Genomic DNA, 24,716 nt, shown 5'->3' on the forward strand with positions numbered 1-24,716 from the left:
GGGCAAAATTTGGACTAGATTTGTTACTTTCATGGCATCATACTTCTTTCCTTCTTCCCAGATGCATCCTGTGGGGGACTGTAATCCTGCTAGTTCAGAAGAACAAATTAGTCTTTATGTTCTGAGTGGGATCTTGTCACCCATTGGCAGAGAATTCTTAAATTTCTGGGGAGAGAATTAAATCCCTCTGCTACCTCACTGTCTCCTCCTATGTATGTGTAAAATGACTGGACTGTCTGTTCTTCTTGCAACATGTTCAGGATGATTTCAGGAACCAAAAATGAGTTTTCAATGAGCCTGAAATCATATTTTTCTCTTGCTAGGTATGCATGGGAAGTTAAACTGTCTTATCTTCAACATTATCTTTCTGTGTCAGGGTATACTACTGATTGAAAGCACCAGTTTTGCAGTAACCTCTGTTTTAAACCAATTGAAGATACTTTCTTCACCACAGCAGCATTCCGTGATGGATTAGTCCAGTAACATTTTTAACAACTGCTTAAATCTGTGTTGGTGCTTTAAGAAAGCCACTATGGATACATGAGATGTTTTAATATGTTCAGATTTGAGTAGCCCAAAAAAAAAGGCACTGTTTGAGCTCATTTCTTATACCCTGGACAGACAAGCTGCTGCTTCCCCTTTTCTTATTTAAATCGTGTTGGCCTTTAAAAATGTCCTCTGTGGAGGTACAGGGAGCCAGCAGTGGCAACTGAAGTCCAAAGGCAATGCTCTTAGCATATGCCATCAGCTTGCAAATCACAAAGGCTACTTAAAATTTCAGTTGCTTTTCTGGATCTCTCCTTTATTTGCATAGAAAATGTAAATATTTTTTTTTTCTAAAATTACAGCAAGGGATTTGTGCTTGCTATTTTGTGCGTGTCTAAGGAAGTTTAGGCATATTTACTGGAATTCTTTAATTTTCTTCTTATAAAGAACCTCCCTGGAGAGGTCAGGTCTGTAGCTGGAGTAAAACTGGCATAATGCCACTGTGGAAAACAAATGGTGGTGGTGCATGCCAGTTGTGGATTTCATCCCTTGTTTGAGGTCTCTTGCTGTAGCTACACCAGGTGCAGATTTACAACATGGAGAGAGAAGGAGGGAGGGAGGGAGGGAGACGATGAAGAAGGAAGGAAGCCCAAATAAAATTTCATTTCCAGCCGCTCTCTGCAGGTAACAGGACAGCAGACCCACTGCCAGACCCACTTTTCACCCAGATTGTAGCAGTAAATGTAAAAGAAGAAAGGAGGAATGTAAAACCTGAACCAAGCTCTCAGAAATGTCAAATTAATTGCCTCACAGTTACAGACTGTTGTGTGAGATAAACCTGACTCTTGATGGAAGACTGTTAAAATGACAACAAACAGCATTAAAGTTTTCTTGGTCTGAATTACCCACAAGGAGTGCTTATTGCACTCCATTGACTGCATTTCAAATTAGATGTCTAAGTTTTGTATGGTTAAAGCCAGGTGAGATGGATACTCTCTCTCATCTGTTAGATTTGCCTGGATCCAAAACTCTGAGCTCCTAGTTCCCATGGGGAATGAATGAATTTATGGTCATATTCCCAAGAATCCACTCTCTTAGAGGTGAGATGCGCAGGAAACCAGCTGGATTAGGGGGCCTGAAGACGCCTGAAGCATGGAGGCACTGTGCTGAGCCAATAGCTCCAAAGCCTCTAGGACTTCTGGGTTACCAGAATCTTTTTTTCTGGCACAATTTTTCTTTTGCTTTGGAAAGATCAAAATGCTTCTTTTTTTTTTTTTTTTTTTTTTTTTCAACGTTCCAAACACTTTTTCTAGTGCCTGGATTTTTTTTTTTTCCTGAGAACTTTGAAATATTTCATTTTCCTTCCAAGGCAGAACAAAGATATACTTCAATGACTAGAAATCCTGCTATGAAGCAGAATGATCATTTTCCATTTGGCTTTCTGAATGCTAACAAAAGCCAGCAGGAGAATTAATGTTAGGCTTCAGATATCTCCTGGCTACTCAGAAATCGCTGCTAGTGTGGTAGGCTTGCTTGCTCAGACATTATGTGAAACATTTTCTATGCATCTTATCACATGCTTTGTGAGTGTTGTAGTAATACAAGGAGTAATTTCAAAGTCTAAACATTTCTCCTTAGGAATAATTGTCAATGGACATTTCCACAACCCACCACAGAGATTTTTCATGAAGGAAGCTACTCATTCAAGGTAAATCTGCAATAACACCAAAGTGAATAGGCTCTGTGATTGAAAATATGTCATTAGGAGAGTTCAAAATTGGCTGCCATGAAGACATCAAGGGATCATCTAAACCAGCATCTTATTTTCAGTAATGACCAGTCACGGGTGATCTGGAAAGAGTGTAAAAAACATGAGTTTCCTCTCCTGTATTCTGACAGTGAGAGTTTAACAGTCCCCTCATCCTGTCAAACACTGGAATAGGCTGCCCAGGGAAGTGGTGGAGTTGTCACCCCTGAAGGTATTTTAAAGGCACATGGACGTGGTGTTGAAGGATATGGTTTAGTGGTGGGCTTGGCAGTGCTTTTAATGGTTAGACTTGATGATCTTAAAGGTCTTTTACAACCTAAATTGTTTAATGATTTTATGACTCTGGAAGAGGAAAAGTTTACACCAAAAAAGAGCTGGGATACTTTTCATAGCTGGATATCATGGTAGGCACAGAATCTGGCTGTTGTACAGGTGTTTTCATGCCCATGACACAGAACCGATCATTTTCAAGAATATACTTATGTGTAAGAGCTTGTGCTCTTTTGTGGTGGGTCCATGGCAAAACACTGCCTGGATTCAGCTTTCCAGGCCCTGACAATATTTGAATTCCAGGCAGTCTTTGTTTGATGTTCTCTCTGCTCCCACCAACACAAAACAAATCTAGCTAATGCAAATATGATAATCTTGCCAGCAGCGGGTTTAAAGGGTGCACATATAATTAAGCCACTTTTTTATTTGGGTTTGCAGTAGCTCCATCGACTTTTTGTTTATACATTTATCATTGTGTAAACATATATTTTGAAATGTGCAGTATAAGGTTTTTGAGTCAAGTGCTTTTCCTTGGGTCTCCATAAAGTCTTGTGGAGTGAGATCTGACTTTCTTACTCTCCCTTCTCCCCCCAGTCCCTCGTGATATTCTATTACAAATGGTCCTTTCAAGATGTACCTTTGAGTCCTCTTCATCCCTACCAGACTCTAGTATATTGCAAAGCTTTCCAAATCCTCACTTCTTTAAAGGTTTGGCCCCAGTTTTCCTGCTTCCCTACTTCCCTGCTGTTAGGCCATATGTCAGTTCAGGACTACCAGAGCTGGTGATTCCTTGACCTGTTCCTGACCAAATGGTAATCTTGTGCTTCAAGGCCCAAGAAAAGACAGTCCTGTTTCTGTCTCAGCTTATTTCTCTGCCTGCTGAACCATATACTGCAGCTCCTAGAGTGGGCTTCTTACAGCCTAACCAGATCCTGACAGCCCTTCACTAGCTATCTGTCTCTGTTCCAGCAGCCAGAAACCCCCTCACCAACCACCCTCATTCCAGGTAGCACCAGATGTCTTCCTTGAGTACCTTCTGTCCTATTTCACAAGAGGGGGAAAGGCTTATGTGTCCCAAAGGCAAAATTTATCTTGTTAATGACACTGCATCTCACCAGAAACCATGTTTTGTTTATCTTTGGGCCAGCCTGGTTGTGACAGCACCAGCACTGACGCCTTGGACACATATATGCACCAATAAACCAGTGTAGGTCACCGTGGGATGTTCTGTGACGTTTGGAGGGTTCTCAGAGCTAAAGAGAAGTTGTGTATGGGATTAGATTGAGAAAGAAGTGTCACAGAATCACAGTATAGTTAAGGTTCTAAAAGACCTCTAAAATCATCGAGTCCAAACATTAACCCACCGCTGCCAAGTCCACCACTAAGCCATGTTCCTAAGTCCCACATCTACGTGCCTTTTAAATAATTCCAGGGATGGACACTCATTCACTGCCCTGGGCACTGTGTTACAATATTACACCCCTTTCAGGAAAGAAACTTTTTCTAATATCCAATCCAAACCTCCCCTGATGCCATTTGGGAGGGCAGACTGATCCTCACCTGGCTATGGAGAGCTAACTAGTCCTGCCAGGCGTCCTGTGGGATGTGGCCAAATTTCCCTGCCCCTTGCCCTCTCCAGCCCGCTGTCCCCTTACCTGAGGTTGGTGTCATGGGGGCGGCTGCCAGGCCGTTCATGTTCAGAGCCGCCATCTGCTGCATCTGGGCCGCAGCAAAGGCTGCCATGGGGTTCAGGTATCCACCCTGCGCCACCGACGCCATGATCGCCGCTTGCTGCTGCATCAGCTGGAACAAAGAGAGCAGGGAAAAAATATCACGCGGTCACTGGCAGGGCAGCCTGTGGCACCGGCACCAGGAGGGCACCCGGTGAGGGTGGGATGCATCCCAATGTTTTGGGGTGTCAGCACACCACGCCTGTGGTACCCCCCAGGCTTGGCCGTTCTTCTCACTACAGGCACTGGAGGCAAAGGGCATCTTTGCAACTTGGGGTGTTTATGGTCCCCACCCCATCACGTGTTCCCCAGTGTGGAGGTCTCCTGTGGCCTGGACTCAGCTCACCAGCTCCTTGGTACTTCTCTGGTCAGAAAGGCAGAGAAAAGGCTTTATACAGACAAAACACTATATACCTGAGCAGAGTGGTTTCATGGCTTACACTGCTTATATCAAAATTCTGGCAAAGCCTGGGCGTTACTGATGAGAGACCAGTGTGTGTAGGAAAAGGGGATTCCTTCTCCAGAGCAGGAAGTTTGACTAGTTCTCTAGGGACAGCCTGACTTTTTTCCATCTGTCAGTGACAAAAATTACTTTTTCTTGTGCTGCTAGGAGGCTTCTGCTGGGTACTGAGCAAAACCATGACCAAAACTTCTAACTAGATTATACCACCTATTTCCAACACTGCCAAACAGAGACCCCTGTAAGTGCTGTACAAGAGAAGGGAGCTCCCCTGCTTTAGTAAGATTAATATCGTCTAATGGGAAAACCCCTTCCCTGTAGTATTGAGCTGGGTTGACTTTCTCAATTAATTTTTTTCTAGAAAGTGGTCAAAATGCTGCTTCTTTCAGGGCACCTACAAAAGTCAGAAATAAGGAACCTAGGCTACATTTTCAGGCATTTGGGGCTAAAAAAATTTTGGAGCAGAAGGCTGGTAAATGGTTATGAATCCTGGAAATGCTTCTTTCATTAAAACTAGACTTTGTCATCATTATGTTACACTCAGAACCCAGCACACAGCGGGTGCAGTTCATGTACAGTATGGCTGCAGAGAGATTTTAAAATGGTCCTGGTGTGAAGGATAAGACAGTTTGGTTGAAGCTGCCTCTTGTGTCCTTCCCTGGAGCTGTACAAAGAGCCAGACAGGGTGGGTATGTTTGCCACTCATCAGTGACCAGTGATGGATGCTTAGAGAAAGTGTGGGGGAAAGAAGATGTGCAGAAAGTGAAACCTCACTCTGTACATTTCCCAGCCTCTGGTAAGCTGTGACTTGATGATAATAGTGGAGAAGAGAAATGTTTTCTGTGGTGATTTTTGAAGTGAGTCATGTCTGTGCTGTCTCCAGTATTGGAGTAACTCTGTTTTGCTTCTCTCTGTGATTTCACTCTCTCTCCCACCAGGAAATCACCCTCTGATGCTGTTCTTTAAGCACATGCTTCTCAGAATTAAACAGACCTCAGAAGTCATGGCAAGGAACAGACTGTTCCCTTCTGTTCGCTTTAATATTGAAATATCAGCTAAATTAGCTGTTCATACACATACACAATGAAACAAACCCTTGAAATCACTGTACCCATTCAAATGCTGAAACTTTCCCTGTCACCATCCATAAACAGTCCAAAGTAAAGGGTGCTCTGACAATGACTTGCTGAATAACCATGCACAAGTTATGTAAACTTGCCTTGATTTCTCCAGATATAAAATGTAAAACAGGATACCTGACTCCACACATCATCAGATCTACAGGTGAAATGTGTTGTACTGGATTTGAGTGTTATTGGTTTTTGAAGCCTAATGCAGATTGGTCGCAAAATGGTGGCTTTCCCTTTGATTGTTAATTACCCTTTTTTTATTATACCATGCATAAGGTACTTTTACAATTTAATTAGTGATATTTTGCTCTTTGCAATTACTGATGGAGTGATTAGACAATCTTTTCTATTATACACTATGTTGATTCTCCTTTAAGGAGTACATTTGAACCTAGGCATCATTTAAGTTTATTCTCCAGAGGAGGTACTGAGCAGGCGATATTAGGAAGTATGCCAAGGAAGTGAAGGAGGAAGGAGAATCCATCCATCTTTAACACTGTATTGACTCCAACACTAGCTGTGCTGACTCACATTTCATTTTCTGTTCTGGGTGTTTTTACCTGGATGATGCCTAAAGAATTTTTTTTTTTTATAATAGATTTTTCATATATTTGTAGCTTTGTAGATTTTTAATACATAGTTTTATAGTCTCTAGCACCTTCTTACCCTTTCTCAGACTTTTGAACAGTAACTATGTCACATTCTTGAAATCCTTTTTAGTCTTACTTTCAAGAAAATAATTTCTAACAAGGACACTGTTTTGCACGAGAACTTAAGAGACATAACAAGATGCAGGGCAAAGAAGCCCCTGGAGCAACCCCAAGGAGCTTACCCAAGGGTGGGTAGCTGGGGCAACTGGTCTCTTATTGGATGTACCTGCTAGATACACTAATTAATTAACCTCATAAAAATTGTAGAAATCCTGTATCACATATGTGCACAGCCATATTTGTGCACCTGAAAGCTCTCACTTAAGAATTGCTTGCCACTTTAACGTTGTTTGGAAAAGATTTTTTCTTTTGATTCTAGGCAACATAGGGACAGGTGAGGATGTAACTGGCTTGTTGCAGAAATGACGGCCAAGATATGTGACTACAGAATTTCTGGAGACCAAAGAAACACCTCTCTGAGATGTTTGGTGCAGTTTCAAGGGCTGGGGACAGTTCCAGTCTGGCCCTTGATGACTTTTCCCAGTGCTTCTCCAAAGATGACCAGACCTGCATGCATAAACCCACCTCAAAACAGAGAGTGATGTATGGCTGTTCATGTGGGTGCCATGGTCAGTCCTGCTGGCAGATATCAACCTGGTACTGGAGACAGACACCTTCCAGGGCAGGCTGGGGACTATATTTTTGGCATTTCCCATTGTCAGGTTCAGTGAAATAAATACAGATGGAATTTCATGAGAGCTGGTCACTTACTATGGCTGAAGTGATAACAGGCAGAGAAATCTAGGTCAAGATTCATGTTTCTGTACCCAAATGCTTCTGGGCAGACAAATTGCAGCTTTGTTTCTCCTTATTGTCTCTATGTGTAGTTTCAGGTGATTGGTTCAGCTGTACCTACCAATAATCAGAGGAAGTATTTCCCACTGCTTACCTGGCTCTCAGCAGATATTTTTGGATCTTAGTTCACATCCATTTAAAAGAGAGGTGTTTATCTTATTTTTTGTGTTTCTCCTGTGTTTCTGCTTCTCAGAAACAGGGCTCTATCCAAAAAGTTGCTGCATTATCAATGGTAGTGCAAATGATTGTACTGCTCCAAAGACAACCTCCGCTTTGCACTCAGCAGAGCTGGACAGCCAGTTGTGACATTAATTACAGCTTATGCAACTTCTCCTGTTTATGGATGTCTCTGAGCTGTTCAGAGTTAGCAGTGGCAGGTGTTCCTCCTGGTTTGGAAATCAGGCAACCTCAGTGTGTCACTTCCTGTGCCTTTGGAGGGATTATAAATTTGCACTGGAAGGTGCATGATTGCAGAATATGCCTTAGCTACATGCATGTTCCTTTTTGCAGTGTAATGTCATTCATGCCCTTCCGTTACAGGTCTTCAGAAAGAAGAAGGTGTTTTCGGTCTCCTTGTGAGAAGAACTAGATTATCCTGATCTACTGATCTGTGCTGAAGGTGCAGAGTCTGCATATTTCTGTGGAACAGTCATTTAAAACTGGCCATACTCCCATAGAGACTGAATTAGGACCTTGAGGAGCAAAGAGGTTAAAAAGTCAATGCAGTAAAAATAAGGTCCTAACCTGTGATTTGGGAAACTAGATCAGGTGCTTCTGCTGCAACAGGCAGAGAACAGTCATCCAATTTCTTTTATCTCAGTGCTCTGTGGATGTACTGTCCAAGATGTCCTAGAGACCTTGGGAACCCCTCTGGCATATTGAAATGAGCCCTTCACACCATGACCCAGAGGACACAGACCTCTCTGCAGCCTTCAGAGCTAGTCCATTAGGTAAAAGTGGGATTGCCCGGAGCTGGAAGGAATAGAGCATTCCACACCTGACCCCCAACTAATGGCTTTGCTTCCTTGGCTGGAGAGGTGACCTCAACCATGTCCCAGTAATGTCTGGAAATTTCAACCCTTGACAACCCTCCTGCCACAATTCTGAGGTCACAGATCCCATTCATGCCCTTCCCACTCTGGTTGAAGTCGCTCAGGGGCAAAGTTTAAGGGGGAAGAAGAGGGGACTTATACCCAGCCCAGTGGCTGATGGTCAGAGCTTGGCTGAGTGCAACAGCACCACGAGGGTGGGAGGACGGGATCTCAGTCACCTTGAAAGAAGCTGACAGCATCAGACCTACCTCCTTCCCTGCAGGGCAGCTCTAGGGAAATTTACAGAACAAGTCCTGTAAGGGTCACCAGTCTTCCTTCTAAAACTTCCAAGGCATTCCCAATGAAAGTCACCCCACTCCTTCCCCAGCTCCTCCTGAAGACAAATGTCCCATCCACTCTCCTTTCACTTTCAAAGAGACCCAGTGTATGGTCCCAGTTAATAAAGCTGTAGAAAGTGAGGCAGTGACCCCACCAGCGGCAAATCAATAGCAGCAGGGCCCCTGGGTATTGTGTACTTTAAAATATGCCATTTGAAATGCAGATTTTCCCTGCCTGGGCTGGGGCTACAGAGCACTAATCAGGAAGGCAGCAGCCTTATTATCTCAGACTGATCCAAGGGGACGGAGAGGAGCTTTTCCCTCCCTTAGCTGAAAGGACGTATTTCCTTTTGCTTCTCTTACTTCCTTGGCATGACCTTTGCCTCAGTATTTAAAGCTTTTTCCCATCCATTTTAAAGATTCATTCCTTCTTTCCTGCTATCTTTTCTGTCGCTCAAATATTTATCTTCTGAGGAGACCAGGAGATGCTACCAGACTGGTTCCTGCCCTTGGACAGCACCCCAAGAGACAAGAGCCTGCAGTCACCATCCCGATGCTTGAAACAGGTGGAGAGGCACTGGAAAAGCCATCCAAAGCATGGGAAGGGGTGGCAGTGTTGGCTGATCGATAGAGACACATGTAAGGATTTGTCTCACACATCTTTTTCCCACTTCAAGTTGCAATGGTACTCAAGGGCAGGAAATACTGTCCTTTTCTTACAGGAGGAACAATTGTATGGAGAGATGAAGGAACTTTCTCAGAGCAAAAAAAATCCTGCTAGAAATAGGACAAGCATGCACAACCTGCCTTCCCCACTCCCCAAAAGAAATGTGTGTGAAACTGAAGAAGGGGAAGAGGAGAAAGGGGGATTATTTCTGATGAGCTCTTTCTGAAATAGCGTGATCATTGCCCTTCAGCCTTACTCTGAAATGATGTGATGACCTTCTCCTTTTTTTCCAGTGTTATATTCTATCTTTGTCTCTGAACCACACAACGTTTTGTTTGACTTTTCATATTCGTCATTCAGTAATAATAATAATAATATTAATAATAATAATTATAATAATAAAAGTAATAACAGCATCCCACACTTCCCACTCCTAATGATCTATATAAAGACTTAGCTAATGAATCCTCATGGTATCCCTGTGATAGAAAGAGGTAAGTAAAGTAATCAATCAAGCAGTAATAGGACTCATATTTGGTAAAATGATGTAATTGACAAATTCATGTCTGCTATCCCTAACTGGCCATTGGGATTTAAAACTAAAAAATACTTTCCAAGACTTGAAACAAACACAAGATAATTGGTAGATCAGAATTGTCCTTCATACTTCTTATGTTTTCTTGGATATAGACATTTCTGCTTTGAAAATAAAATTGAAATATAATTTAGATTTTAAAAAAACCTAAACAAATATGCAGCAACTGGATTAATGTGTCTTAGTGCCTTTCCAAAATCTGACACAGAATAGCTTGGGCTCCTAACTTCCTGAGAACTGTGAACCCCCCCCCGCAAAAGACCTAAAATTTTTTTTATGTAGAGCCCAAATCTGAGTGTTCATTATTTCTGAATTACCAGGGAGCTGGTGGTCAGAAATAAGGTATTAGCCATGTTACAAAGTATTATGGCCTCAAAATAGCTTCCTCTTCTGGAACAGATCAGCACAAATAATTTGCATAACAGGCAGTATTTACCAAATATACTGTCCCATTTTGGTAATTTAAATGTAATAACTATTATATCTGGAAGGTAGCCTATAGTCAGTATTTTTTCCTGATTTGATAGAGCTCGCTGATTTTTTTTTTTAAGTATCTCTCCAAAATAATTTCACAGTACAAATTGAAGAAATATTGGAAAAGCGATTCTTCCTGTCAGCATTACCTCAGATCTTTTAGCAGAAATATCCTTTCATCTCCACTGGAGCTGGACAGGGAGGCAGAAGGGGGTGCCCAGGGGTTTGTGGTCAGCATGGTAGTCACTGCTGCCCTAACTTCCCAAGGAGACCACTTAAGATGATGTCTGAGAGCTCTGCTGTGCTGGACATTCCCAGATTTGTTGCAGTTATTGTCTGCAGTTCAGGAGCAGGAGCCATTTGTACTTTTTCAGAGTGAGGAGAGCTGGGATTTACTGAGAAAGGACTTGTTCCAGGCCAGAGAAGAAATGTTAGCATTGTCTGTGTTGTCTCTGTCCCAGCCTGTTTTTACACACCCACTCTATGCCTATCCCCTGCTGCAGGATGCAATCAGTCCCATAGCTGGAGTTTGGCCAGAAGACTGTGGCTAACATTCCCACCCCATTTTTTATGCAAACTTGATTTATGACTTTGATCTTATCTTAAATAATTTAAAAATTAAATAATTTATACTGTATCTGTCACTTTCCAAGGCTCCTTCCTTTGTTCTTGCTTTGCTCTTCTGCATTTTCCCATCTCCCTAAACCTTTTTTGATCTGCGTACATTTCCTTTCTGCATGGTGAGACATGGCTGACATGAGACAGGCACTAAACACTCCTTGCCCCTTTCTTCACAGAAAGAAGACCTGCAGGAACTGTAACTTATTTGGGCCAGGACTAAACTGCCACCATTGACAGACTGTTTTGATTTTCACTGCTTGTGATTTTGGGCTTGGCCACCCTAAGAATGTGTGCTGTGCTGCTCTGAGGTGGAGAGTGTGCCTGCAGGTTCTTCCTAGACTGGCAGCAAATCAAAGGTGGTGCCAGGTAACATCACTCTCCTTCTCTCCAGGCTGAGTCTGGATCTATACCTCAACCTGGCCTCAGACTGCAGAAACAGCTGTCAGTACCCAGCTGATGTAGATCCACAGTAACCTGACAACAAAAAGGGCTGGTGCCCTGTACGTGTGTGAAATAAAATAAATAAATGCTCCATAAAAGGGTAAGTTAAATGATTATGGGAAGATATTGCTGCAGAGAAAAAACCAAAACAATCAAAAACCCACCCTGAAGCAAATTAGAGTAGGGGCTCTGGGAGCTTTAGGAAACCATGAAATCTGACTTGCCTTGAGCTGCATACAAAAGAGGTGAGGTAGGTCTGATGTGACTTTCTGTGTCACTGAAAGAGCACACAGAGTTGGTGCCAAGCTTTGTCTGGTCTGCTTGAATGTGGCACTTGAGGAGGGGGTAGAAAACCACACAGAGTGGAGAGCTCCCTTTGCTTCCTCATTTTTTTACCTCTGTGTCTGAGGCCAGATGGCTGCTGAACCCCAGGACTGGTTGCCTGGCTGATATGAAACCGTCGCTGCTATCAAGGTTAAAGTTGTTTAAGTTGAGGCTGAGGGGGGTGGCAATGTGCAGCAGCAGGGAGAGCTGTGGCATGGCCATTTGCTGAGCTGTAAGGGAGGTAATTTGGAGAGGAGCTGGGGCCCAGATCTGTCCTGATGGCAACACTAAAGCTTATCTGTCAAATTTCGATGGACTCGCCTCCTCTCCTCAGTGGTTTTGCTGGGTTGGCAAATCCATGGCTGGCCACCACTCTATCAAACAGCCACACTGGAGATTTCTGCTGCACTGGCCACCTTGGTACATCGAGACATTTTTGGAAGCTAATCCAGCCACAGTGATGTGCAAGATACTTCTCTGGGGGAAATTCAGCAAGAAACTGCAGCGACAGGGTGTTGAGCAACCTTCCCCATGGGGACAGACCATTACAGACTATTGAAAAACCACTATCATGGGATTGCTTGGGAATTCTTACGCAGAGACATCAGTCAGGTTTGGACTGCTGGGGGGATAGCTGGGAGGACAGGCTACAAGTACGAATCAGAGAGCCTGATGTCTCATGCTTGTGCTATTACTATTAAGCACTGAGGCAGTTCTTACACTTATGTTACTGCCATACCACTCTGAGAAAGCTCATGGAGAGACAGTACAAGACAGAGCTGTGTCCCTGAGGGAGAAGAGAAAATAAATAAATAAATCTGATCATCAGGTTTATTTGTCCATGGGGAAACAAGATCAGGGGGTCAAACAATTCAACCAATGTCACAAGAGTTGCTGGTGGCAGTGGCATCACCCATCATGACAGTCTTGCCCCTGATATTTCACCTTCCCTCCTCTTGACTTGCCTTAGCTCTTCGACTTCAGGCTGAATAAAACTGCTCTCTCCCTTTCCCTCTCCCCTATCGATTCCTCCATCTCCTGCTGGCATTTGTGAGGTGCCAATCACCCTGATATCTGAGAGCTAGCAGTCCGAGGTGGATTAATCAGGACCGAGGGAACGTCACAGAGCCTTGACGCTCCCTTCCTTCTCTTTTATGTGCGACTGTGAGATGGAGCAGATAGGGACGCTGATTGAGAGACAGCATCTGAACACGCTCTGGGTGTACAGGCGCCACACAGAAATGTGATCCCATCATTTAGACAGCTCTGAAGTCCCTAGGGTAATTGGTGTCACCAGCTTGTCATATCCAATGGGTCAAGATCTAAAACTTATTCTTTCCCCCTTATTAGCATATTTATCAGAAAAATAGAAAAAGAGTATGGGTCCAATTCTGCTTTCACAGAAATCAACATGAAAAATATCCATTTGTTTCAAGTGGATGGAAGAAGACCAGAAATTGTTTTTACTCTTCCTTCTGCCCTAATTCCTCACCTATCCTCATAATGCACCTGTATTATCTGGTGAGAAACAGAGGAAACATTGGTGGTGTAAAGGTGCAGACTGCATCCTCTCATATCAGTGTAAACCTTATCTGGAAATTAGAACAGTTACTCTAGATTAAAAATAATGCAAGAAGAGTTGTTGGACCAGAACATCAGGACAGTGGTGTCTTTACCATCTCTCCAGCTGCCTGACCAATGTCTGTAGAGTAACAATGTCTGTAGAAGCTGCTTCTCCTGCCTGACAATCTCAGCAAATGTTTGTTCCAAGCTGTCTGTGGGTTGCCTCCTGTTAATTCCTCTGGTGCATGGGGGAAAGTGTGCTACATCCCCCTGAGAGGCTGCTGGCCACTGACCTGGGCTCATTTGGGATTTACTGTCTCTTTTCCTCTTCCTGTAGCCTTCCCTGGCCAGGGGGAATGTTGAACACAGGTGGGCTGAGGATGGAACAGCTCTTCTATAACATGAGGATGGAAGCAGAGGACAAAAGAAGAGACAAAGACTGACTTTGACTAGGAATAAAAATGAAGACAGCAAAATGGAAGTGAAAATAGAATTTTCCTGGAGGAGAGAGAATAAAAACTCCAGAATAGCACCAAGGAGTACAGCTGGAAGGAGAGGAGGAACTTCTGTGGAGCTCTACAGCACATCTTCACAACTCTGCATGGTTCACACAAGGAGTAGGCTGGGTTGTACCAAGTGTTCAGTGAGACACAGGACCATCAGAGAACAACAGAAATTTCCAGACCTTCAAATTAAAAAAAGAACATGGGGATGTGGTGGGAAATACATGGTGCCAACGTGAGAAAGAAAGTCAGGGAAGAAAGAAAACCTTGTGGTCAGTGCACTGGAAGGAGCATTCTCACACCAGAGGGTGATTCCTGAGCTGGCTCTGCATATCTAGGCAAAGTTTGGGTCTCCCATTCAGGAAGATACTTCTCTGGAACATGTATTCAATAGTACTTCTGTCCTGTGCACGAATCTATCCTGTGCAGAATACAAGAGGGCCACGTTTCACCATCAAATAGATGAAGCACCTATATACACTGTCACTGCCTGAAAATCTGCTCCAGAGAAGGCAGCCAAAGTCACTGGGCAGCATTGTGCCTGCCTGCTGCAGACATCACCTCTACCTTCCTCCGAAATATCTGGCAGAGAATCCAAGTTACCTGAGCCTGATCTTGTCTTCCAGATCCTTGTTAATTGTAGCCCAGGGAAAACAAGTAATGCTAGAGGCATCAGTTTCAGAGGATCATCAAGAGCCCAGGTCCCTGTACAGTCACATTTTCTCAGGGTCCAGGTTTGGTATGTGCACAGGATACCTGAAGTTAGCACAACAGGATTTTTTCCCAGTGTGCTTCAATCATACTGTCCGGGGCAGCAGGACTCTGTGTGGGCATATGTCTGTGTGTACATTTTATTGCTATCTACCATGCTTTGTGAACCTAAAAGCTTTTCTCTCAACAGCTGCTGTTTTATCCTGTAGTCACTCCAGAGGTATCCATGGCATTGCAAGGTGCAGCAGGGGAATGGTGACATGGGGCAGAGAACTGGGATAAACTGAGAAGGCTTGTTTTTTTCCAAATCCTCAAAGGGTAGTTATGCTTTTATTTGACAGCAATGGCTTAGGCCCCGTAGGAAGCGTTTTCATGGGTCTACACATGACCACAAGTTACTGCTACAGCACTTTTGAGACCTCTTAGAGATTCCCAGAGTCTACCCTGGATGTCATGGCTAATTTTTACTCCCATCATGTAACCAGTTTAACAGATAAGCCACCGCTTCCTCTTCTGCTGCGGTTTTTTGTCCACTCTCATGTGTTTTTGTGCATTTCTAGGTGATAGTCCCCCTCCCATGAACATGCAGAGAGACGGTGTCTATACTTACTGCCTGTGCATAGGCGCCGTAAGCTCCAAACTGGATGGCCATGGGGTTGAACATGCCCATTTGTCCTGCCATTTGTTGCATGCGCCTCATTGTACGCTCCTTGTCCGTGTCCGCAAATTTCACCACCAGGCTTGAAGAGGCTCCCTGCAGCACAAGAGACAAAAGGAGACACACAGGGAATGAGCCTGATGCACACCAGCTCATCAATCCATGCATCTAACACAGATTTAGTAGACCAGGATCCAGGTGCTTATTTTTTCCATGCAACCTGTCAGGTTGTTGATTTTGACCCTTGCATGAGGGTGAGAGCATCAGGAAATAAAGGACTGTGGAGGGTGAATGCCAGCAGCCTGGTTCCTAGTTTCCTCCAAAATTCAAGCTTCTAGGCTGTCATTTATGTTTTCTCGGCAAAAATTGTTGCCTTTTTCTCCTTGCTCTTTCAACCTTCAGGCCGAGGATGTTGTCCTCATCAGAGGACAAAGATCTGGGCACAGTCCAGCAAAATGTAGGAGGCTTTGCTGGAGGAATGTGGTAGGATTTGCGGACCAATTTGTTTTGGTGGAATGCGTGAGCTCTCTGCATTCCAGACCCCTGAACTGGATCACCTTTTCACAATGCTGTGTCTTGTAAACCCCCAAGTCCATTGAGAACTTCCTGCCCAGCCTTGGAGATGGGAATCAGTATGCTGGGCAGGGTGTATATGTCATCATGAAACAGCATGTCTTCAGCACTGCTAAATTAAGGCAGCAAAATAGTACTGCATGGACCTGAGCTTCCTCTCCATGAACAGTGGGAAATAGAGGCTACCACAAAAGAGCCGACACATTTCCAGGGAAGATTTACAATATGAGGATTATGTCTGCAGTCAACACCAGTGCAGAACTATGGATGATCATCAGAGCTGTCTCCAGAAATCTGTGAAAAATGTAGTGCTTTTGGGATTGAAAGAAATCCCTCTCCTTCCCAAAACCAGATGAAAGGCCAGTAGCTGCAATCCTTGTATTCTGATAGGAGGCAGAGATGGGAGGAAGTAGATCTACTTAATAAGGAAGGCACTGGTGTTTTTTGGTCTGTCTCCAAGGAAGTCCAAACTTCATGGATTGGTTGATTCGCCACAGGGTGGCCTCCCCAGGGGTAGAGGAGGTGTAGGGGAGGGACAGTCTGGCTGCAGCCCTGACAGCAGTGGACAGCTGCCTCAGGAACAGGGCTGCACCCAGCCTGGGGAGATGGGCAGGTGAGCTGTCAGGAGACTGACAAGGGGCAGCCGAAATCCTTGTGCTCCCATGGCTTCTGTTTTGATAAACTGGTATTCACTGGTGGGAGTACTGTCAGTGAGGAAATCACCAGCTCAGCCTCTGGCTGTGGCAGTACAGGAAGAACAGCTCCATGCCAGAGGAACTGGACTGTTGCAGGACCCTCATCTTCCTGTCAGAGGTGGAATTTCCTGGGATTGCACAAGGAGAATTTTATTAACCGGCTTACATACTCTCCTACATACGTAACCAGAAAAAATAGCCTTGGTGAAAGCAGAATTGCTCTGCTACAAATTGGAAAGAGTGCAGTAAACCACAGCTATAGATGTACATATATGTAAGTCTAAGCTATACATATTCAATAGCCTCTTCAGACCCTCAGTTATGAATAAAGACTTGAGGAATTAACCTGCTAAAAAAAGACCCCAACAATCTAACACCACACAATGAGCGATGTTCCCTTGGATTAGCAGTCTGTTCTAGGGAAAGAGATTTTCATCGGCAAAGAATCTTTCTTTTTGACCTGTTAGTCTCTCTCTAATAAATCTATAACCTGCTCACACAATGTGGTGAAGAGCAAGGGTTTGAGAGAAGTGCTTCAGGAAAACAAAGGGATGCAGAGATGAATGCTCCATTCAAAGATGGAGAGCAATCTTCAGCAGTTATTATAAAACCAAAACAGAAGGGGGAGTGGAGGAGAGGAGAGAAAAAAAACTGTAGCCAAAATTCCCCTGCATTTCTGTTGAAGGCTGGGTGGCTTTTAATTTTTCGTTAGATCACATGATGCAGATATTGATCCTTCCCCAAATCACACTCTTAATTGCAGCTCATCGACAAATGAATATTTTAATGCATACATTTCCTGCTAATTATCACCTGGACCAGTTCTTAATTAGATTTCAACACTCATTTAATTAACCCTGATCCAAGAGACTGTTTGGTAACTTGAATCTAATGATTTAAACCTATTTGCAGCTGTATTGGAGGGAGGCACTGGTCCACAGCAGATTAGGCTGTTCAGAGCTGCTGTTGTGATTTGCAGAGCAGGGGCTGCATCATGACGGACACAATGCAGGATGGAGGATTTTGAAACTGAGTAAGGTGGATACATATTCATCTCTGCAAAATGGGTTTTGAAGATGTGACCTGCTCTTGTTAGCACAACAGAGAAGTGTAAGTAAGTTGGTGTCTTCTTCCTTCTCCTTTTCTTTTGATCTCTATTTGCCCTGGAAGTCTCAGGGCCAGAGAATTGCCTCAGGCAGTTGCTGATGCCTCACACTGTTAAAAACCAAGCTATTGTTGTAGATGGCATCATGAAAACATGGGTAACTTCCACATGAAGTGCTTGCCCCTGGAGTGTTCTTGCCTTCTGATGTGAATCATAGTGACTGCACAGCAGCTGTTTGACCCAACGGGATCTCATATTGCCTCCTAAGAGATGTTTTTCTGGGTTGCCTGTTGCAGCAGGACTTCAGGCCTCTTTGAACATTGCTATCATATACACAGGGCAGAAAGGCCATGGGCAAATAGATGCAAGCTAGAACACACACTACAAAGAAAAAAGAGAAAAAGAAGAGATTTTTTTTAGGAGTGCCCTGCAATGAGATGTGCATGTAAGCGGTTAAAGATGTGTAGCCAGTAGAGATGCTGCACTGCTCTTGAATTTGAAGACTGACCTTGGGATTGATGCTTTCAGTATGTGGTTCCTCATGTGCAGCTCTTTCATGTGGCCCAAAGGAAATCAGGCAGTAAACTGTATCAGATCAGCCAGTGCAGGACTTGTAGCAGTGGAGCCAGATACTGCTTTTCATATACAGCAGGACAAGGCTACTTTCTACTCCAGTGACTTCTACTAATCCACTGGAAAACAACAGAAATGCTCCAGAATGGGCCAGATTTTCCACAGGGTAAAAATGCTGCAGCCCTTCACCTGGGCTATTTATTGCTTCCGTGAGGAGTTAAACTGTGGTGTAAATCAGCTGTTGTCTGCTGACAAAGGCAATAGGTCCTGTCTGCTCTGTCATTTACTAGTAATACATAATCTCCTTGCTCTCTCTGGTTGTTGGACTGGACCCCATATTTTGCCAAACCTCAAGAGAGTTACACTGGGTAAGTCAATAAAGTTTGAGATGTACTTCTGCATTTTACCGAGGAAAGGACCTGTTTATTTCTCTACCCTGCAGACCCACAGGCAGAAGAGACTATCATGAAAGTGAGTATTCCTTCTGGTGCCTCTGCAATAGGCTGCTTGGAGTCAGAATTTATCTCTTTTCCCATCAAATCAACCTCCTCTTTCAAGGTCCTTTGATATCTACTGATGAAAAGAATGATAAGGGCTAAGTATTATTATGCTTTCCCTATTCTCTCTTGGGCCAGCAAGTCTACTTAATATGACTATCTTGCTTCCCATCCCCCTCCCACACATGGTAATGAATTGCTCCCCTTAGTCAGCAGAGTCAGGTACTCTCTAGGCTGGCGGGGTGAGGGAAAAGATGGAGGAAAAATCACTCTGTGCCACACTCACTTTGTAATCCCTAATCAGAGTCCTCTGTGGGAAAAACTAATTTCCCAGTCTGTCTTGACGTGTGAAATAAAGTCATTCTTGAAAACAGTAGCTTGACAGGTCGCTTGTGAAATTTCATATTCAGCTAAAAATAAAATATCCATCCATTGATATTTCATTTAAAGGCAAAGGAAAACAAATCTATTGCCTGGTTGTTGGAACTGTTTCCCATTCGATATAGTCTTCGAAATGGAGTGTATACACAAATTAAGTAAAAGCCTTTCAGGAGCCCAAACATTACTGCCCAGCATCAGGGAAAGTTCACAGAATCACAGAATCAGCTAGGATGGAAAAGATCTTTGAGATCATTGAGTCCAACCTGTGACCAAACACCACCGTGTCAACCACACACATCCAGTCTTTTCTTAAACACTTTCAGGAACTGTGACTCCACCACCTCCCTGGACAGCCCATTCCAATGCCCAATCACCCTTTCTGTGAAGAAATTCCTCCTAATGTCGAACCTTAACCTCTCCTGGAGCACCTTGAGACTGTGTCCTCTTATCCTATTGCCTGGGAGTAGAAATTGACCCTCATGTGGCTACAGTGTCCTGTCAGGCTGTTGTAGAGAGTGATGTAGAGGTTTCCCCTCAGTCTCCTCCAGGCTAAACAACCCTAGCTCCCTCAGATATTCCTCACAGGACTTATGCTACCCTTCACCAGCTTCATTGGCCCTTTCTGGACACAATCCATCATCTCAATGTCCTTCCTAAACTGGGGGGCCCAGAACTGGACACAGTACTCAAGGTGTGGCCTAAGCAGTGCCAAGTACAGAGGAAGAATGAATTCCTTGGTTCTGCTGGCCACACTGTTCCTGGTACAGGCCAGGATGCCATTGGCCTTCTTGGCCACCTGGGCACACTGCTGGTTCATGTTCAGTCGGCTGTAGACCAGCACCCTCAGGTCCATTTCTGCCTGGCTGCTGTCCAGCCACTCTGTGCCCAGCCTGTAGCACTCCAGGGGGATATTGTGGCCAAAGTGCAGGACCCAGGATCCCATCTATTGTTGGATTCAGCCCATCAGCCTATCCAGGTCCCTCTACAGAGCACTCCTACCTTTCAACACTCCCCCACAACTTGGAGACACCTGCAAATTTGCTGATGGTGGACTCAGTCCCCTCATCCAGATCATCAATAAAACAGGACTGGACCAACACAGATCCCTGGGGAACACCACTAGGGACTGGCTGCCAACTGGATGTGGTACCATTTACCACCACGCTCTGGGCCTGGCCATCCAGACAGTTCTTAACCAATAAAAGAGAGTGCACCTGTCCAAGCCGTGGGTTGAAGCTTTTCCATGAGAAAGTTTTGGGAGATGGTGTTGAAGGCTTTGCTGAAGTCCAGGCAGACACATCCACAGCCTTCCCCACATCCACCAGATGGGTCATCTGGTCATAAAAGGAGATTAGGTTGGTCAGGAAGGACCTGCCCCTCCTAAATCCATGCTGGCTGGGCCTGATCTGCTGGCCATCCTGTAGGTGCCATGTGACCTCACTCAAGATGATCTGTTCCATAATCTTGCTGGGGACTGAGGTCAGGCTGAGAGGCCTGTGGTTTTCTAGACCCTTCTTTCAGCCCTTCTTGCGGATGCGTGTCACATTGCCACCTCCAGTCACCTGGGATCTCTCCAGTGAGCCAGGACTGATGATAAATGATGGAGAGTGTCTTCACGAGCTCACCCACCAGCTCCCTCCTCACTTTAGGGTGGATCCCATCTGGTCCCATAGACTTGTGAGCATCTAAGTGGCTCAGCAGGTCTCTAACTGCTTCTGTTTGGATTACAGGGGAGCTGTTCTGCTTCCTGCCCGTTTACTGTCTCAGGTGTCCAATTGCTTCTCCATAGAACATTATTCCTAGGAAAAGTTCTGTGAAGGTCTAGCCTTGCAGAATATATGCCTGAATTTCCTTTTCCTTTCAGCCGTATAAATCTGCTCTGATTCAGTAGGTTACTAGTCCCCACAGATGATTAGATACCTTTTTCCTTCAAAACTGATTAATCTGGGCCTAATTTTACAAAGTCATTAAATTGTGTTTCACCTTTAGCTTAGTGAATCTCCTGCTGGAGGCAAACATACATTTAAGTACTTTAACACAAGGGTCTCTCATATAGGTGGACTTTTACATCTTTGTTAGCTCAAATGGAGCCAGGTACAAGTTCTGGGCCAAAAATATTTTTAAAAAGTTTGTTGCATTAAAGTTCCAGTGACTAAAGCTCTGGAGTATAAGAGATCTGAATGTTCAGGTCCTATAAAATACCTTCCAAAATGTCAGCCATGAACATGAAGATGCTTAAATGAGTAGGTGCTGCTGGATGCTTCGTTTTTGGGCAATGGGTGTGTTCCTAAGTGTCACCACAGAAATGGGTTTGCTTGTGGTAGAAATTTTGCCTTAGCACTTCCTTTGTGGCTACAAAGCAGAGCTGGGAGGATGTTGACCTTCAGCAAGACAATCAGGGTAATATTTCCACACAAGGATCCTTGATGTTAAGGTCCAAAAGCCAAAGGAGGATTTCTTTGCTTTGGGCTCTGTTATCTCAGGGCATTTGGTATGATGTCCCTTAAGTCCGAAAACAAATTTGGATTTTTTTGGAAATGCCTATGCAGCTCTACTGAAAAGAGGGCTGCTGAATTAGACAGTGGGGTTTGACCCCAACCTGGGATTTTAGTCAAGGAAAAAAGAAACTACTGTCCAATTAAACTGTAGAGCAGTGGGAATTTCAGCTAGGCAGAAATGTAATTACCCAGGCTGGAAGGTGACCAAAAGACCAGGACTAACATCCCTCCCATCTTGTGAAATATGTTGTTTTTCTGCACTCAGGGCTTCAATTTCATGTCTCATCTGAAAGATGAGTAGGACAGCAGTCACTAGGAGCTATTTCCACTGTATAGTCCTGAGAGCTGGTTTAGACACACTTGAGAGTGACAGAGATGGAGAGGGGAAAGGAAGCATTCATCCAGGACTGTAGTGATGGACCCTTTGATAATACTGCTCCCTCAGTAGAGGAGATTCTTCATGCAATGTCTAAGCAGAGAGAGTTGCTGCAGGTACTTCCCTTCACAGGTCTCCAGAGCCGTTAATTTATTTGGAGTGGAAGCTTGATTTAGGTTTTATTTGCCCATACACTACTTACCAGGTATCTCTCAGAGCTAAAGTTATTGCTTTCCACAGGGCAACAGAATCATTGCGTCCTGGTGTCAGTGTACCCAGTTCTAATTAGGAAGAACTCAATATATAACCCAGGTGTTTGTAGGCCTCTCGAATCAAATCCAGATATCTGAAAAACCTAAACTTAAAAGCTGAGTTCTTCAAGCACTTCTGCATTTTTCAGCTCAGTCTATGAATGATAAAAGTCCTCACAAAATCATTCACTTTCCTTAATGCGTTATGAAACGGAAGGCGTGGCGGCCTGTTAATCCCCTGATTCTGTATGTTCCCCCTGTTCCCTCCCTAGCCTTGGCCACTGCCTCGGTTTCTCCCTATTTGCTCCTGTACCCCAACCCCGCCCAGGGACCGCCCCTGGGCCCCTGACAAACCACTCCGCACCCAGACCACGCTGTCTCTCTGCCTCCGAACATTTTGGGGACGAGGTGTGATTAAAGCCATCTCAAACCTTCATGGGAGACCATTCTCTACCTTCTTTGCCATCCACTGCGTTGTAACGCTGCTGGCTGCCAGAGCCAGATCACAGGGCTGTCCGAAATGGACTCTGGGATGTGATTAATGGCATGGCCCTAGGAAACCCTCGCTGAGCTCTCAGGCCGCAGCAGCCTGCTAGGCAGAGTCCAGCGGTTACAACAGGAAGGTATTGTTGTACCAACAGACTCGAAATTCTTTCCTGCTATTTAGGACTATGAAATAAATAAATAATTCTTCTTTTGTCTATTTGAAGAAAAACTTAAAATCCAGAATCCAAAAGAAAATGTTGTAAATTTCCCCTTTCCAATAAGAGTAGTTTGGAAGATTAGGTATGTTTAGCTCCATATTAACTAAATAATATACTTCCCCTGAATATATCCTTACACCAAAAAAAAAGCATAATTTTTAAAATAAATATTATTACTATTCAGGAAGTCCTTGGTAGCTGCAGCATAGAGCCCCATGAATGATCTTTCCATTCAGTTAAACACGCATGAAAATAAGAGAAGTGGAATTATTCCAGAGTCATAAAGTGAATTGACTATTGTCAAAGTGCAGTAGCATTTCAACCAGGAATGGAGCTCCTGATGCTTCAGGACTCTGCTCACAAGAGCTCCACACCTCTTTGGCAGGTCAGGATGAGGACATGAACAGCCCCCGATGACTGGGGAAAAAAAAGAGATGTTGAGGAAGGGCTGGGAAGCTGGGCAGATACATTTCAGCTGTTCATGTGACACAGAACATTTCCGTGGCACTGTGTTGCCAACAGCCTGCACATGACTGTGCATCCCAGATCCCTGTCATGCTGCAAGACTCCAGGCTATTGTGGTGTAAAGCATGTTGCTCAACTGAGATAGTAAAAGATTTGAATTTCTGCAGCATATTTAAACAGAAGATCCCCAAGCACTGTCCAGCCATGGCTTGGACCAGATGAGCTTTAAAGTTCGCTTCTAACCCAAACTTTTCTACGATTCCATAGTTAATTGAGAAAATATTCTGCTTTCAGGGAGGTATCACCCATGCTTTCATATAGAGAAACAAATGGTCAAGTGAAGATGTGAAATGGTGTAAATTCAGTGAAGCTCTCCTGGCTTTTGGTGAAACAAGAAGTTGGTTTATGTTGAAGGATCTGCCCTTGCTGCGTTCCACCCCACTAAGACTGAAACCTGTGACCTTCACAAACACTGTTCCTGTGAGCACCAACCAGACAGACATTTTGGGATGGCAAGTTCAGCATGTTCTTCTACATGATTTCACTTGCCAGTGGACATCTGAGGTGGAGACATTGGTGTCTGGTAGGATGCTTTACATTCATGAATTTGTGTGAGCTTCAATTGAGAGTCTTATTTGAAAGTCATTGTTTTGATCTAAATACATCTTTGTCTTCTAAAGATTCATTTTGAGCTTTGGAAAACCCATTTGGGTAACAACTCCTGCACCACCTAATGCTATGTTTTGGATAGGGATAGCAATCTATCAGTTCCTAAGATCTTTCTGTTTTCCTCACAAGAATGTGTGTTATCAATCCAGACCACACACCTGAGCAAGGCTGGGAAGGAGCGAATTAATGGGAAAAAATGAGAAGCATCCAGCGTGACTTAATGCTGATCCAGAGCCTACTTAACTATGTAGGAAGTTCCCATGGATATAAATGAAGCTTAGATCAAAAGATACATGAAGAGAAAAGGAGGAAGAGAGATATACCCCCAAATCAAGCAGAGAGGTAAAGACAATGCTGACATCTTTAATCCTTATTAGAGGAAGGTGGTGATGCCCAGCGGAGCTACCTCCAGTAGGCCAAGAGCTCCCTTGGCAGGCAGGGACTGTTTTATGTCTCCCAGGCTGGAGGCTTATCAATGTCTCTGCTATCCCAGAAATGTCATTGTTTATGAATTATTTTAGCCCCCACATGTCCTAATCTCACCCAGAGTAGACAGAGTGGAGCAAGAATTGCAGGGGCTGCTGTTATCACCAAGATCTGGGCAACTCTCAGCAGTTGCCTGATCCTGTTCCTGCTTTCCCATGGCCACCTCCA

The 24,716-nt window shown here is 44.1% G+C and overlaps 1 protein-coding gene across 16 annotated transcripts in view; it reads right to left on the bottom strand.

The window, feature by feature from the left end:
- The window catches only part of CELF4 (CUGBP Elav-like family member 4), a 701,592-nt gene that overhangs the window by 66,279 nt on the left and 610,597 nt on the right, over positions 1–24,716 (bottom strand). For 15 of the 16 annotated variants that reach the window (XR_007200839.1, XR_007200838.1, XM_048290994.1 and 12 more), the window contains exons 6-7: positions 15,228–15,371; positions 4,180–4,327 (exon numbers count right to left, since the gene is read on the bottom strand). Coding sequence is in view for 14 of the 16 variants with exons in the window: in XM_048290994.1 (XP_048146951.1) it covers positions 4,180–4,327; positions 15,228–15,371 (292 nt within the window). In the remaining 2 variants the exon portion in view is untranslated. The remainder of the gene's footprint in view (positions 1–4,179; positions 4,328–15,227; positions 15,372–24,716) is intronic. The other variant, XM_048290983.1, reaches the window with a different exon arrangement.

This window comes from Corvus hawaiiensis, chromosome Z, assembly GCF_020740725.1.
Source record: "Corvus hawaiiensis isolate bCorHaw1 chromosome Z, bCorHaw1.pri.cur, whole genome shotgun sequence".
NCBI lineage: Eukaryota > Metazoa > Chordata > Aves > Passeriformes > Corvidae > Corvus > Corvus hawaiiensis.